The 15,121-nt window shown below is 50.1% G+C and overlaps 1 protein-coding gene across 2 annotated transcripts in view; it reads right to left on the reverse strand.

Annotated features, from left to right (window-relative positions):
* Nucleotides 1-1,430: 1,430 nt before the first annotated feature.
* The window catches only part of CSDC2 (cold shock domain containing C2), a 28,238-nt gene continuing 14,547 nt past the window's right edge, over nt 1,431-15,121 (reverse strand). For both annotated transcript variants that reach the window (XM_050955258.1, XM_050955268.1), the window contains exons 2-4: nt 7,194-7,459; nt 5,425-5,547; nt 1,431-4,577 (exon numbers count right to left, since the gene is read on the reverse strand). In XM_050955258.1, coding sequence (XP_050811215.1) covers nt 4,415-4,577; nt 5,425-5,547; nt 7,194-7,369 — 462 coding nt within the window. In that variant the 5' untranslated portion in view covers nt 7,370-7,459 and the 3' untranslated portion in view covers nt 1,431-4,414. The remainder of the gene's footprint in view (nt 4,578-5,424; nt 5,548-7,193; nt 7,460-15,121) is intronic.

Genomic DNA, 15,121 nt, shown 5'->3' on the forward strand with positions numbered 1-15,121 from the left:
TGTTGTGGCCAAGCCAGCTGCTCATTCCAGGAGGGATGCGAGAGGGAGCTGCAGTTTCTGGCATTCATTGCTCCATGGGGAGGAGACAGGGGTCGCTGCTGCTGTTTAATCAAAGAACAGCAGTGAGGATGTGGTAGAGCTGCCTCAGTATTCAGGACAGAGTTTCCAGTGGGGAAGAGGGAATAACCTGGGCCCCTGATTAGTTTGCCCTCAAGGGCTGAGGCAGGTGTTGTGCGAGATGAGCAGACTACAACATTCCTTCCTCCACCTCTCACACACAAGTGCAGGAGCTGACAGACCAATGGGTTCCAAAGGGTATTAAGCCCTGTTATGAATCACTCTGGGATAGGCCAGATCCTACTCCTTACAGCGCCAGTATAAGTTTTGCCATTGACTTCAGTGGCAGAAAGATGGGGCTCTAACAACCCTCAGTCCTTGAACAGTTCAGCTTCAGAGCGGGGGTAGTGAGGCTATTATGACGCACAAGGACTTCCCCCTTTGCTCCTGGGAGTGTAACACTGCACCCTTTAGAGTAGCAGTGGCACAGCCTGAACCCATTTGGTAGAGGGAAAAAGGAGGGCTGGTGTACCAACCAGACTTGATGGACCACTGAACTCACCAGTTACCTCAGCGATGCATGGATACTGGGCCAGGCTCCAAAGCATAGTAGGGTCAGGCATTTTAGGCTTCAGCATAGTCCTGGCAGGATGGTGTCCCCTCTCCAAGTTATGACAGAACCCATGCTCCCATGGTAATAGAAGCAAGAGAGGGGAAAAAACTGCCCTCTAACCACCATACAAAGCCACTTGACAGCACTGCTCCTAACACGGGTGCTGCTCATGCACATGTGCCTTTGCTCTCTGGACCAGGCAGCCCCTCCACTGCCAGGGGCATCCTGCCACTCAGCAAAATTGACTTTGCCCACCCCCGCCACCATTGTTGCTGTGCCTGGGCAATGTCCATTCAGCTCCAGCAGCTGAACCCTTTGGAAAATGCCAACATCCTGAGGACCAGCCCCAATAAGTCGTCAGGAGGACATGTTCAATTACAGAGTCTTCAAAAGGGTTGATTCAGGTCAAGGAGCAGATAGTGTCTGTGCATGGAGCTGCAGCCCTGGCTAAACCCCTGGTCAATACACATATGCTTACACTGGAATGTGCCTCAGTCTGCCCATAGTATGCAAACCCATGCCAGCCACGCCCTGCACAGAGCCCCTCCCTGCTCCTGACAAGCTGCACTGGGAGATTTGCCTACTCAGGATATTTATAGGAAGACCAGAAATTAGGTTTGTGTTGTAGCAGTGACCCTGTATGCTCCAGGAGGAGGTGCCTGGAGAGACCCCTGTACTATAACTGGAGGAAGCAGTGACAGAGGAGGTACACCTAGGCAGCTGCATTCCCACCATGAACTGCATAGCCAACTAGACTGCTGCCCCTGAGAACATACTGCTACCTATGCCCTTCCTCCATCTCCCTCACTTCCCACCCCACAGCCAGCAACAAACATACACAAAGGGAATTTACATTAGCAAGAGGGGAGGGGAGCTGTAGCTGAAAACTCAGGTCAGCTACATCCAAAGAAGAGTGCTTCTTCACCTGCAACACCTCTAAACACAGCAGAAGTGCAGAGGGATCTTCAACCCCTGGTCTCTGGCCATGCAGCAGCATAGAGCAGTTCCTACCAACTCAGACCTCTGCTCTGCTATCCATCCATTATCAGTACAAGAAATCACCGGGTGGGGGGTGAACCTAGCAGGGCTTTTCCATCTGCAGCATCTATGGTGCTGTGTGAGATCAGGATATTAAGAGCTCCTTCTTCAACCATCAAGCCCAAGTCAACCCTGGCACAATCCTCCCTATCCTGTCCCAGGAGCGTGACCTGTACATACAGCACACCATCGTACCATAGCAACCACAGCAATTATGCCATGGAAATCCACAGGGTCACAGAGACAGAGAGAGTTGCCACAACAACTAGGACACTTAAAGACAGGAGCAAACCATGGGCGTTTGTGTGTGTATGAGATGGGGGAGCAGGAACCAGACTGTACCACGCTAGAAGAAACTTCAGAAGAGTGCCTCCTAAAAAAGAAAAATCTTACATTTTGCATTTGCAAAGATTTATTATATTAAATTGCTTAAATAATTTAATCAACTTAACCTAATGCAGGAAACTATTTATCCAGCTGTGTAGCTAGTGAGGAGCACTCTTGAAGATTAAAGACAGCATCTAGCCTACAATCTAGTGAGTCTGCATGACTGGACAGCACATCAGTAACTAGAGAGTCTAGATTTATTCCCATTGCCTTCTTGGTTTGGTATGCTTTTTCCTGGTCTCTCTCACACACACACACAAAACAATAAACACCACACAAACATCTATACAGGGCTGTTTGACCTGTGAACATCTGAAGGAGGAAGATTTCTAAAGGAGTATGAGTAAGATTGTAAATACCAACTAGCACTTCTAATGGACCTACAAAGCGCAGGCCTCAAAATGGGTAGGACTGAGGGAGAACAGACTTCATCATCCCAATGGGGAAAATGGAGGCAGAGAGATTAAGGTTCAGAAAAGCATATACTGAGACACCTAGGCCCTGATTTGCAGACGTGCCATGCACACACAGCTCCAGATGAAGTGACTGGGAACTGTGGGTGCTCAGCACCTCTGAACATCAGATCCAAGAGGATTCAAATTGGGCCACTGAAATCTGAAGCACCAGGAAATAAGAATCAGAGATCCCTTCCGAGCCTGTTGCCTACGTGACTTGCCCAAAGCCACACAATGAGTTTATACAGATTAGAGACGAAGTCTCCTGGTGCTCTAACAGGAAGAGGTTTTCAAAGCTAACCTCATTGTTTTTAGGACATCTTCCTCCACATTAATGAGATTTAGCAAATCTCAATCATGTGTGGAGATCTGAGGGAAGGGTTGTGGGGGACAGACTTAATTCATATTTTAAAAGACTCCCCCATCCCCCTGCACAGTGGTACATTCCATTGTCTTAAAAAAAACAAAAACAAAAAACAAAAAAACAGTCCACTCCCCAGGCTCAGGATGCCAGTATTTGGGGGAAATTAAAGAGAGAGGAGGCAAAGAGGGTGCAAATGAGCCTCACTGGAGCAGTGGCCAGATCCAAAGCCCCTGGAGCACAGCTGTTCACTCTGCAGCTGCTTAGAGCCAGCAGGCAGGTGTATAAAATGACCTGGAGGAGGTACATGCCATTTTGCCTCTTTTCTCCCCTCACTGGCTGGAGGGGAAGGGGAATAAATTCCATCTCTTGCCAGGTGAGAGTGTCCCAGGAAAGACTCTAGAACCCCTAACTGGAGCTTTCAATCTACCTGCTTCTTTAAGAGTCTGTGGGGCAGGGACGGTGCAAGGAAGTTTTGCACCCTAAGTGAAACTTCCACCTTGCGCCACCCCCACCCTGTGGCAGCTAACCCAGCCCCCCACCCAGGAAGGCCTCCGCAGCAGCCACCCCCCCACCCCACAGCTAACCCCACCCAGGGAGCCCCCCCACCTGCAGCAGCTAACCCCACCTGGGAAGCCTGCCCCAGCTCACCTCCGCTTCACCTCCTCCACTGAGCACATCGGCGTCGCTCTAATTCTCCTCCCCTCCCAGGCTTGCAGCGCTGATTGGAGGAGACTTAGAGCATGGGAAGGTGTGCCCAGCAGAGAAGGCAGAGTGGAAGTGATCTGGGGCAGGGAGTAGTTCCCCCTGTGTGGCCCTCCCCAGCTCACTTTCACTCCACCTCCTCGCCTGAGCAGGCTTTTAGGCACCCCCAACCACTAGGCACCCTAGGTGGCCGCCTAGTTTGCCTAAGTGGTTGCACTGGCCCTGCTGTGGGGCTGCCCTGGCCCTCAAATGATGAGTGCCTCCTTGCCCACTCTCTCTGGGGATATTGCTGTCCACCCCTCATTCCCCCTGGCTCTCCTTAGAGCCTGCTTTGGGGGAGTTATGGGGCTGGAACACCGGCTGTCCTGGCCCCCTGCATGGGGGATCTGGAGCTTCCTGAAGGAGTTGGGATCAGGGAAGAGTGGTGAGTTTGGATCGCATAGGCAGCAGGGTAAACTTGACATCAACTCCTGCTGGGTTCACACCTCTTCTCTCCTAACACAAAGCAGGTGCTTCTGCACATGTCCTTGAGGAAAGGCCACACAAGCTCATGACATGTAGGAAAGTGGGAATCTGCCCCAAAGCAGCTCTGCCTCTCCCTCTGCCCTCAAGAAGACACAGTTACAAACAAGAATGTAATCTTATAAAAGACACAGAATGGATACGGCTACATGTCACTTTGCAAACAAGAAATGTGATCCCTCCCTCTCCCCCCCCCACAACAGCTGTCCCAGACTTTGTCCCCCACACCCACTCTGCCTCCAGACTGAGCCAGCCCATGTAGATTCCACCCAAAGCCTAGGAGCCGATTATTTGGCCGGACCATGTCTCGTGCTTTGTGTGTGGGGCCAGGTTGGTGAGCACCACCTCCACAGCCTGGAACTTCTGGTTCTTGGGTGGAATGGGGCAAATTTTGTACGTGACCTCGTCTCCTTCCATGGGGACATACTCCCCCTCGATGCTGGAAGAGAGGAAGACATGGCAGATGGTTAGGGCTGAAACGAGACCTAAGCCAAAAAAATAATCAGGAACTAGTGATGTCCTTGGTCACAGGCTGCTCTTGAGGGAGTGGGGACAAATGTTTCATTCCTGAAGATCTGACATCAGCTGTACCCTGTGACATCAGTGACAGCTCTTCCTCTCCCTGGCTACAGGATGACACGATGAGGGGCTCTGGCATCAGGCTGAGTCCCGCTATCTGGGTTCCTTCAATGGGGCAAAAGCAAGCTCACGCCTATGGCATCCGGGCCCCTGATTCCCTGGGCCCCACTGGAAATCCCAGCCTTAGTTAATGTTTTGCTGTGGTGGGACACAGGATTCAGACTCCTGGAGAAGGTTTTATCCCCAGAACAGGCACTGCCCAGCCAGAAGCAGTGTGTGCACTTCGATGACACACACTATGCCTCCAACCTAGAGAGCCCAGTTCTGGAAAGGGGCAGGGCAAAGTGGAGTCATCCCATCCCTCCCCCGAAGATTTTAGCCAGTCCTAGGCCTCTATAACCAATCTCATCAGCTAGCCCTCGTGCCTCAGTTAACACCCGGCATCGTGGCTATTTGTGTGATGTGAATGCATCTCCACAACAAACTGACCTCAGATCCCCCTGGCCCCTCTAGCCCAAACTCACTTCTCACAGGCCCCAAACAGCCATCAAGTGGCAACACTTTCTGGTCATTCCCATCTATTGTTACCAGTGACCTCCAAGTTAAAGGATCCTGTCCCATTCGCAGTCCCCTCAGATATCCAGTCCTCCCAGGCCTAGCAGTGCCCTCAAGGTGAAAGACTATCTCCCATGCTCCACAGAACTCACTCAGACACGTGTACAAATATGTCCTCTGTGCCGTTTTCTGGAGTGATGAAGCCGTGGCCCTGGGAGCGTGAGAACTGCTTACAGACGCCCTTGAAGACAGGGCCAGCGGAGGCACGAGCCGTCCTAGGGAAGGAGAGAGGATGGGGGAAAGAAGTGAAATTAGTCTCACAGTTGGCTCCAAAAACCAACACCATTGGGCAGTGCTACTTAAAGGAGCCAGATCAATCAGTCTCACCATATCTTTAGCCCAGGAGAGGGTTGTGTCGCCACTTTTCTGAACAACATGGTGTCCCTTACCATTAGGATCATAGTCTTGTGCTCCCAGGACCACTGAACTGGCAGTTCAGGGGGTAATGGGTATCTTTTATAGATTCCATCTGCCAAGAAGCTAGATACTAAAAGTGACTGAAGCTCTTAATACCAGAGTTAGAACCACACACTGGGGATAAAGAAGTGAGTTTGTCTGAAAGTGTCAGTTGTTTACAGGGTCTTCTGGTTGCCACAGACGCCACTCAGTTTAGCAGGACAGACATTGTTAATCATGTTCTCACTGAAGATCAAGGTTGCAATTACAACCAGGAGGCAGATTTTTAGGACCCTCTCCTCTACCAGAAGTGGTTTTCCACAACGGACAATCCCAAACCCAGCCTGTCAGACCCAGGTATTGCTGGCACTGCAGCGGGGAGGTAGGGGGTGGAAGAGGAAAAGCCTGAGTCAGAAATCAGGCAGCTATTTACAAAATTAACAGACCATAGCCAGTCAATCGCCTCCCTTCAAGGGGGGCAGGTAGATCAGTCACTATGCGACTGAAAGGGCTGGACCCCCTATGCCACACAGAGCACTTCTCTCAACCTCTGCTCTGTGGGCTGCACATGGGGGTGGGGGGCTCAGCCACGCACTCACCATATCAGGTGGCCACCAGCTAGGGAGGCAGCAGCATAGGGTGCTAGCAGCATAGGTTAAAGCGGGACCACTGGAATAGCACTCTGCCAATCACCCACCAAAGTGCCAGTCCCAGGCAGCTCTCCCCCATCTTGCTAAGGGGCAGCTCCCATTTTTATGCAGTTGTGGGGGAAGTGTGGGAGGGGGGAAGGGTCCTTGGCAGCCTAGAATCCTTTGCATCTGTTACCTCAGGACCTCCTCTGAAGCATCACTAACTAGTGCAGAGGGTTCTAGGAGGGAGGGGGGCTGAAGTTAGAAGCACCTGCCTTGCGCTTTTGAGTGGGTACCGTTACCTCTATTTAGAGGAGATGACAGTAGGGAACCAGCTGGGTGGGTGGGTAAGGGAGCTATTTGTGGAGGCATCAGATCCCCTCCTTGCCTAGGGCACCCAGGCATATGGGTTGGAGTTTGTTCACCATGAGCATTGTTGGTGTGTAACAGTACATGCACACCTACCCCTTTGCAGAGACCATAGGGCAAGTGCCAGCTCAGTTACACATAAGCTGTTCCTCCGTCTGCAGCACACACTCAAAAACACACTCTTCATGGCTGTGCCTCCCCTGGCTTCCTAGTCCTTGTGCATATGCATCATCCGGGTCAGCACAGCTCCAGGAATACCTGCTTGTCTGTGAGCTACTGTGGTTGAACCAGCAAAGGGAGACTGCCCCAGTGGGTGTCTGGGTGTGATCACTCACAAACAGCAGCCACAATCTCTCCCATTGCTCCCCCACATTGGAGCAGTTCACAGGATTTTTATACTCTGCCCTATCGCCCCTTGTGCAGTGACCACCCCATCTGACCCTCAGCAGCATAAGCCAGATACTTACGCAGAGTATGTTCTGGTTCTTTTGGTGGGGAGGGGGCTGGGCAGGTCCCGGAGGAGAAGATTGCCCCGCTCCCAGATCCGACTTCCCTCCCGGTGAAAGGGGAAGGTGGGCCAGACAGGCGACTTTGGGGAGTGGAGAGTTGGGACTGTCGGAGGCGTGGTTGGGTCTGACGACATGGCGTGGATGGCAGGATGATCCGTCTTTTGGAGGGGAAAGTGGCAACAGGAAGGGGAGAGCGAGCTCACAGTTTTGGCTCTTACTTCAACCTATGGTACAAAGCACAAAAAGAGACGGTCTAACATACAGAGAACAGCCTCTGTGCTCTGCAGCCAATTGCCCCCCCCCCCCCATTGCATCCTATCTCATAGATGAGCAGGGCCAGGCCTGGCCAGTGCTTGAGCTGGAGATCAGCAAGGAAAAGCTGGGTGCTGTAGAGGTGATGTTGGCAACATGGTAGGCGGTGGCATTCCCTGTGAGTCTGTACAGACCCCAAAGCCCCAGTGTGTGGTAACAGCATGGAGGTGCGGGCAGAGTGGGAATGGGTCGAAGACCTGGGGACATGGGTGGTGTTTGTTTTTGAAATCAAGCTGGGTCACAGTGGGGCATGCTTTAAGCACAGCATTTTACAAAAGCTCTTGTGTCGTATCGCTCCTGCAGCCGCAAGATTGGGCTCCACACCCCCACAGCCGCAGGCACAACCCACTTATCACCTCCCCACCCCAGAACCCACACTGTTCTCACAAGAGGGGAGGGCAAAGGAGAAAGTGGAAAGCACCCAGCGGCTCTGGGTAGTCCCAAATCCTCCTTTGTTTCTGTGAGCAATAGGACAGTCATGGCTTCACTCCCCTCCCTCCCTGCAGCATCCAACCTGGGAAGGGGCAGAGGAGACCCTATTCCTGCCCCTCAGTGGCCTGGGAAAGGGAGGTAAACCACCCCGTGAGCTGCAGGAGGAGCAGAGGTGAGTCTGGGGACAGAACAGGTGGGGCCAGGTGCTGGGCAGGTGAATGGACACATAGGGGGGTGATGAGACCCCTACATACGTTTGTCAGATCCCTTAAGCACTGAGTACAGTTTGTAATCCAAGGTGTGTGAGGGAACAAGTCAAGGTAATCTCTCTCCCCTCCCCGCTTTGTGGTTAGAAAATATCTGTCTGTGGCTGCTGCTGCAGGACCCACATCCTTGGAGAGATGGGCCCCACCCAGAGAGCAACTAGGCTGGATAGAACTGCAAGAACTGCTGGCTGCCCATCTGACTCAGTTTTATTGACTTTGCTGTTGTCTTGAGGGACCTGTCTCCAATCCCTTTACTGCCGAGAGTCAGAGCTGCGGGAGGGATCAAAACCTGGTTACATCTGCTTGAAGGAACCTTCAGATATTCTCTGTGTAGGGGCTGGGGAGGAATTTTCCTGACAACTTGCCTGGTGAATTTAGGAGGATTTAGCTCCACTACCTCCATTGCAATTAATGTGAGCTGAGCAGCTAATTCCCCTAGCAGGCTTTGAAAATGTCATCCTATAGAACAAAGCTACTGGTAACTCCCACTGGTTAGACATATGGGGTGGGACTTTTCAGATGTGGTTTAGGGCAGGGCTACATTACAAACTTTTGCAAATATAGTAAATTCAGTTGGGGTGGGATTTGTGTGTGACAGTCCTATACCAGCAAAAGGCCTAGTGTAGCAGTAGTTGTACCAGCATAAAAGATGGTAGTAAATATTAGCTTTATGATTTATAATGTTAAACTCTCATCATTGTTATATGCTAACCAAAGTCCTTTTTATGTTGTGAATCAATATATTTAGTGCCTTATATCTACTGAAATGGAAAAGTACTTTGTCCTTCAATTGAACCTAATGGATGAAGGAAACACTTCAGCAATGGAATATGTATAATCTTTTACCCTGACTGCACTAATATAGCCAGACACCCAGGGAAGGGACCCCTCAAAACTAATGAAAGGTACCTACAGAAGTAGGTTATAATAAATAAGGCTGGGTAATTTATAAGGAATGCTTACGATCTAATTATGTTCTCTGAGCAATAAGAGGTAATTGTGATTGCAAATGTTTTCTGTAAGGGGTGAAATAATGACCCACTGAAAGGTGTTTTTAACTCATTAAGAACTGCCAGTTGCCACAGCTGTCAGTAATAATGACCGGATCAAAAAGCCCTCTAGTCTAACTCAGTCATGAAACCTGGGACAGCCATGCCAGAAATGTCGTAAGTAATTAGGTAAGATAAGGTATCACAAGTAAAACAGGGTGAAACTAATCATGGGGAAGTATTTTTCCCTCCAAAAAGGCAGTTCTTTGTCTCACACCTTATAAGGGACAGACGTTTGGGGAGTTAGATTGGGAATGAACGCTGCCAGCATTCCAGCAGGTACAGATGAAGGGCCCATACTACCTTCTCTTCACCATCTACAGGGTGTGGGAAGACAGATTTTCTTTCTGTATCCTGTGTGGTGCTGTGTGAATCTTTGATTAAATAATTCCATTGGAGCCAGTTATTCTGACATTTTCCATTGTTATAACATTCCAACACACCACAAAGTGCTTTTATCAGTCTAGCTTATTTTGCTTTGGGAACCATATAAGCTCTCTTGGCAAAAACGTGCCTTTGCCAATTAAGCTGCATCCACCCCAGGAGGTTTGGCAGCCTAGCTATACCAACACACCTTTTCTAGTGTAGATCTAGCTTAAGGAGCACAACTCCCATTGGTTTTCAGTGGGTGTCTTTGGCAGTTTTGAAAATCTCTCCCATTATTTTCTAAATCCCACAAGTAGATTTGAGAGGCCAGCATAGGCACAATGCCGCACTCCTCCTCCCATCTCTGCTGGGATCTAGGTGCTACTGGAATATGAATAAGAGTTTCTACTAGCATTCAGAAATGTATCTGCCACTGGAGGAAACAAACCTTTATCCTCCCTCCCAACCCTTCTACATAAGCTTTGTCAACATCAAGGCACATAGAATAGGCCAACTCAAAATTAGCCAAAAGGAAAGTGAACCCCATGGAAGCTGTTCCACTGAATAGAATCATCTCCGTTTTTGTCTTGTCATCCCAGATTCATGCTGTGCCTCACAAACTGGCATTGATGTCAACTACATTGTTGTCATCACCTCTTTCTTTTAACAGTCTTCTCCATTTCCGTTGCCTTCCCACTTAATCCCCTACTGCTAAGCTAATTGTCTCAAGTTATCTTCCCCCACACACACCAGAAAGAAAGAGCTAGAACGGTATCTAGTGATGGCTCTGTAAGCTGAAGTACCCATCCCCTATTCTTCCTCTTCTACTAGGGGATTTCCCAGACACTTTCCATATGCTGGAAAGCCTCAGAGGGACCCCTCAAGGATACTCAGTCAATAGAAAGTCACAATGCAGTTGTGGAACCCCCATCATTGGAGGTGTTTAAGAACAGGCTGGACAGACACCTGTCGGAGTGATCTAGGTTTCCTTGGTCCTGACTCAGCGCAGGGTGCTGGACTAGTTGACCTTTCAAGGTCCCTTCCAGCCCTACAGTTCTGTGATTCTATGCCTTTTTGAGGGAAACATGCTGCAGAATGACTATTCACCAGACTCCCCACTCAGCCTGGCCATGCCCAGGCACACATCTTCACTGAGCCAGAGAGATTCCAACTTTTAAAGAAACCCATCAGTTTATTGCTTTAGAAAAGTTATGCTTCTCCTGGGACTTGGTAATAGAACATTGACCTACCATCTCTGCCACTGATCTGCTGTGACACCCCAGGCAAGTCACTTCACCCCCCTGTGCCTCCATTTCCCCTCCGACCCTTTGACCCAGCCATTTACATTGTAAGTTGTTCAGGACAAGGACTCTGTGCTGCTGTACAATGCCTAGCACCCCATCTCAGTCAGGGCACTACATACTAACATAATGCTAATGCTAAATGCTAACAATTAATTTTGATTTGAACCACAGAGCAGAAGTGGATATTGAGAGCTGACAACACCCGGATGCCCTCTTTTGGGAGCACAGTTTGTTTCCCAATCCACTTTGCATGGATGGAAGTAGTAGTTTCTTTCTCTAGTTTCCCATTGTAAAGGTTTCCATGCAGATTTTAAGCTCCTCTATGCCTGCTGATGTCAGGTGGCTCTTCAGAAAGACATATGATCTGGACAAACTGGAGAAATGGTCTGAAGTAAATAGGATGAAATTCAATAAGGACAAATGTAAAGTACTTCACTTAGGAAGGAACGATCAGTTGCACACCTACAAAATGTGAAATGACTGCCTAGGAAAGACTACTGCAGAAAGGGATCTGGGGGTCATAGTGGACCAGAAGCTAAATGAGTCAACAATGCAACGCTGTTGCAAAAAAAGCAAACATCATTCTGGGATGTATTAGCAGGAGTATTGTAAATAAGACACGAGAAGTAATTCTTCTGCTCTACTCTGCACTAATTAGGCGTCAGCTGGAGTATTGTGTCCAGTTCTGGGCACCACATTTCAGGAAGGATGTGGACAAATTGGAGAAAGTCCAGAGAAGAGCAACAAAAAGGTCTAGAAAACATGAACTATGAGGGAAGATTGAAAAATTGGGTTTGTTTAGTTGTGATGAAGTGGGGCTGTTCTTAATGTTCCCTCTGAATACTGTGGGGGGGCCTCAGTTCCTGGCCCACGCACCGTCACCTAGCAACTAATGGCCAGGCCCTTCCCCCCCTGCAAGGGGATGCTAAAAGTGTGGGAGAATGAAGAGGTCAGGTGGCCTTCTGGCCCAGGAAAGAGACAAAACCCAGAGAGGAGTGGCTGGAGGGGACTGGCAGTCTGCAACTGGCTGGGGATGAGGGGTGAAGTGCAGATGTGGGGGTCTGGCTCACAGCCCCCCAGAATGGACGCAGCTGAGGGGTCCGGCTCACCGTACCTACCAGCTCTGTTTTAGACCGGTGTTCCTGTCATCGAATAAACCTCTGTTTTACTGGCTGGCTGAGAGTCATGTCTGACTGCGAAGTGGGGGTGCAGGACCCTGTGGCTTCCCCAGGACCCCGCTGAGGTGGGCTCGCTGTGGGAAGTGCATGGAGCATTCAGCATTCTCTGCCTTTTCAAGGAGAGACCCAGGAGGTGAAGACATGTGAGCTTCTTGCCCTGAAAAAAAGTCTGCTCCAAGGGAGAGGAGGCTCCCCAAAGTCCTGACTGGCTTTGTAGGGAGCAGTTCCAGAGCATCACCCAGGGACTCCGTGACATTAGTCTGGAGAAGAAGTTCAAGTACATAAAAGGTTGTTACAAGGAGGAGGGAGAAAAATTGTTCTTCTTAACCTCTGAGGATGGAACAAGAAGCAATGGGCTTAAATTGAAGCAAGGGCGGTTTAGGTTGGACATTAGGGAAAAACTTCCTAACTGTCAGGGTGGTTAAGCACTGGAATAAATTGCCTAGGGAGGTTGTGAAATTTCCATCATTGGGGATTTTTAAGAGCAGGTTAGACAAACACCTGTCAGGGATGGTCTAGATAATACTTACTCCTGCCTTGAGGGCAGAGGACTGGACTAGAAGACCTCTTGAGGTCCCTTCCAGTTCTATGATTCTATATATGCAGGAATGCCAACCCCACACAGTCAAAAATCAGGAATCATGAGATTGGCATAAAGTGAGATGTTTAAAAATTGAGGGCGGGGGGGAACTTTCTGTTTTTAGAACTTTTAGCGTTCACGTTCTCAAGCTTCTTTCTGCTGCCACAAAGGCTAGAAAGTCTCACATAATAAATCTAGGGCTTTAAGACAGACAGCAAATTTGGAGAGACAAGCAATTAAATTGCAAGAGTTGGCAACACTCAGGTGCCAGACTTTATGTTAAGAATGAGAAATCAGATACTGTTGTGGGTGATCTGGCCTTAGCTGAAATCAGAATCAGAGCTATTATCACAGGGGTGGGAAAACTATGGCCCAGGAGCTGCATTAGGCCCCCCAGATGTTTTAATCTAACCCTCAAGCTTCTGCTGGGGAGCAGGGTCTGGGGCTTGCCCCACTCCGCATGGCTCCCAGAAGCAACAGCATGTCCCCCTTCTGGCTCCTATGTGTAGGGGAAGCCAGGGGACTCCGCATGCTGCCCTGGCCCCAAGCGCTGCCCCCGCAGCTCCCATTAGCTGAAAACCACAGCCAATAGGAGCTGCAGGGGCAGCGCCTGCAGATAGGGCAGCATGTAGAGCCGCCTGGCCGAGCCTCTGCATAGGAGCCGGAGGGGCGGGGACATGGCACTGCTTCTGGGAGCTGCTTAAGGTAAGCGCTGCCCAGAGCCTGGACCCATAGGCCCCAGCTCACTTCCACTTCCTCCCCGAGTGCGACACGTGGTCGCTTTTTTCCCCTGGCTCCCAGCACTTGCTGCTGCAAAAAAGCTGTTTCATGTGGCAAGCCTAGGAGGAGGGGGAGCACAGTGCACTCAGGGGATGAGGTGGGGCCGGGGTGGGTATTTGGGGAGGGGTCTAATGGGGCAGTGGAGTTGGGGCGGGGTTTTGGGAAGGAGTTGGAATGGGGGCAGGACAGGAACGGGACGGAGTGGAGTCATGGGAGGGCCATGGGAGGCACAAGCACCCACTGGTGCCATGAGAAGTTGCCACTTGTGACTGCACCCCTGATGCCCTCGTGCGCTCCAACCCCCGGCCCCAGCCCTGATCCCCCTCTGAATCCCTCGGTCCCAACCCAAAACACCCTCCTGCACCCCAAACCCACCCCAGAGCCTGCACCCCCAGCTAGAGCCCCCACCCCCCGCACCCCAGCCTGGAGCTTCCTCCCACACCCTGAACTCATTTCTTGCCCCAGCCCAGAGCCCACACCCCTAGCCAAAGCCATCACCCCCTCAACCCCCAATTTCATGAGCATTCATGGCCCACCATACAATTTCCATACCCAGATGTGGCCCTCAGGCCAAAAAGTTTGCCCACCCCTGCATTATCAGAATCCCAGAGCTAGTTGTTTACTCATTTTGAAATCACCATGTGAGTGCAATCTCAACTGTTTTTGGCACTTGGCCCAATTGCACAGTAGTGCTAGCTCTGATGGCGCAAGATGCATTTAGAGAGGTTATTTTTGTACATTTCTATCCTGTTGGGCAATTCAGTGGCCTCTGTTTGATGTGTATACGTGATGTCACCGGGAGGCAGCTGTTGTGGATGCATCACTTTGTGGGTTGTTTTGTTTTTAAACTGCGTTCACTTTAACATGCAGGGAGAGCTCAGCATTTCCCAAATGGAGGGGTGTCCTGGGCAAATCCCAACGGCTGCTTCCATTGGAGCTGGGGTTTATTTCACACCTCAAACTGTTCTATGGCTCTGCATTTAAACTGCTGCCATGGTCCAGCTCAAAGGCCTTTGCACTGCAGCAGCGAATGAGTGACTCTTAAGCCTCTGGTGCAGCAGACCCCTTCAGAGCTAGTGGCACAATGGATATGCCAGAGACAAATGTATTAGTTTTATCTAATCACATGCCTGAAATCATCCCAAACAGAACTTAGCTGGCACCAGCTCGGATAAAAGTGATCGTGCCCTCATGCAGTGCAGGTAAGTGGATTTCCAGGACATGCTCGACATGAGTAGCTGTCCACCATAGAATCAAAACTGGAAAGGTCTTCAAGAGGTCTTCTACTCCAGTCCCCTGCACTCATGGCAGGACTAATTTTCTAGACCATTCCTGACAGGTGTTTGTCCAACCTGCTCTTAAAAATTGCCAAAGATGGAGATTCCACAACCTCCCTAAGCAATTTATCCTAGTGCTTAACCACTCTGACAGTTAGGAAGTTTTTCCTAATGTCCAACCTACACCTCCCTTGCTGCAATTTAAGCCTATTGCTTCTTGTTCTGGGGATAGGACAATTTTTCTTCCTCTTCCTTGTAAGAGCCTTACACATACTTGAAAACTGCTATCATGTCCCCCCTCAGTCTTCTTTTCCAGATTAAACAACTCCAATTTTTTCTTTC

The sequence above is a fragment of the Gopherus flavomarginatus genome, chromosome 1 (genome assembly GCF_025201925.1).
Source record: "Gopherus flavomarginatus isolate rGopFla2 chromosome 1, rGopFla2.mat.asm, whole genome shotgun sequence".
NCBI classification, from domain to species: domain Eukaryota; kingdom Metazoa; phylum Chordata; order Testudines; family Testudinidae; genus Gopherus; species Gopherus flavomarginatus.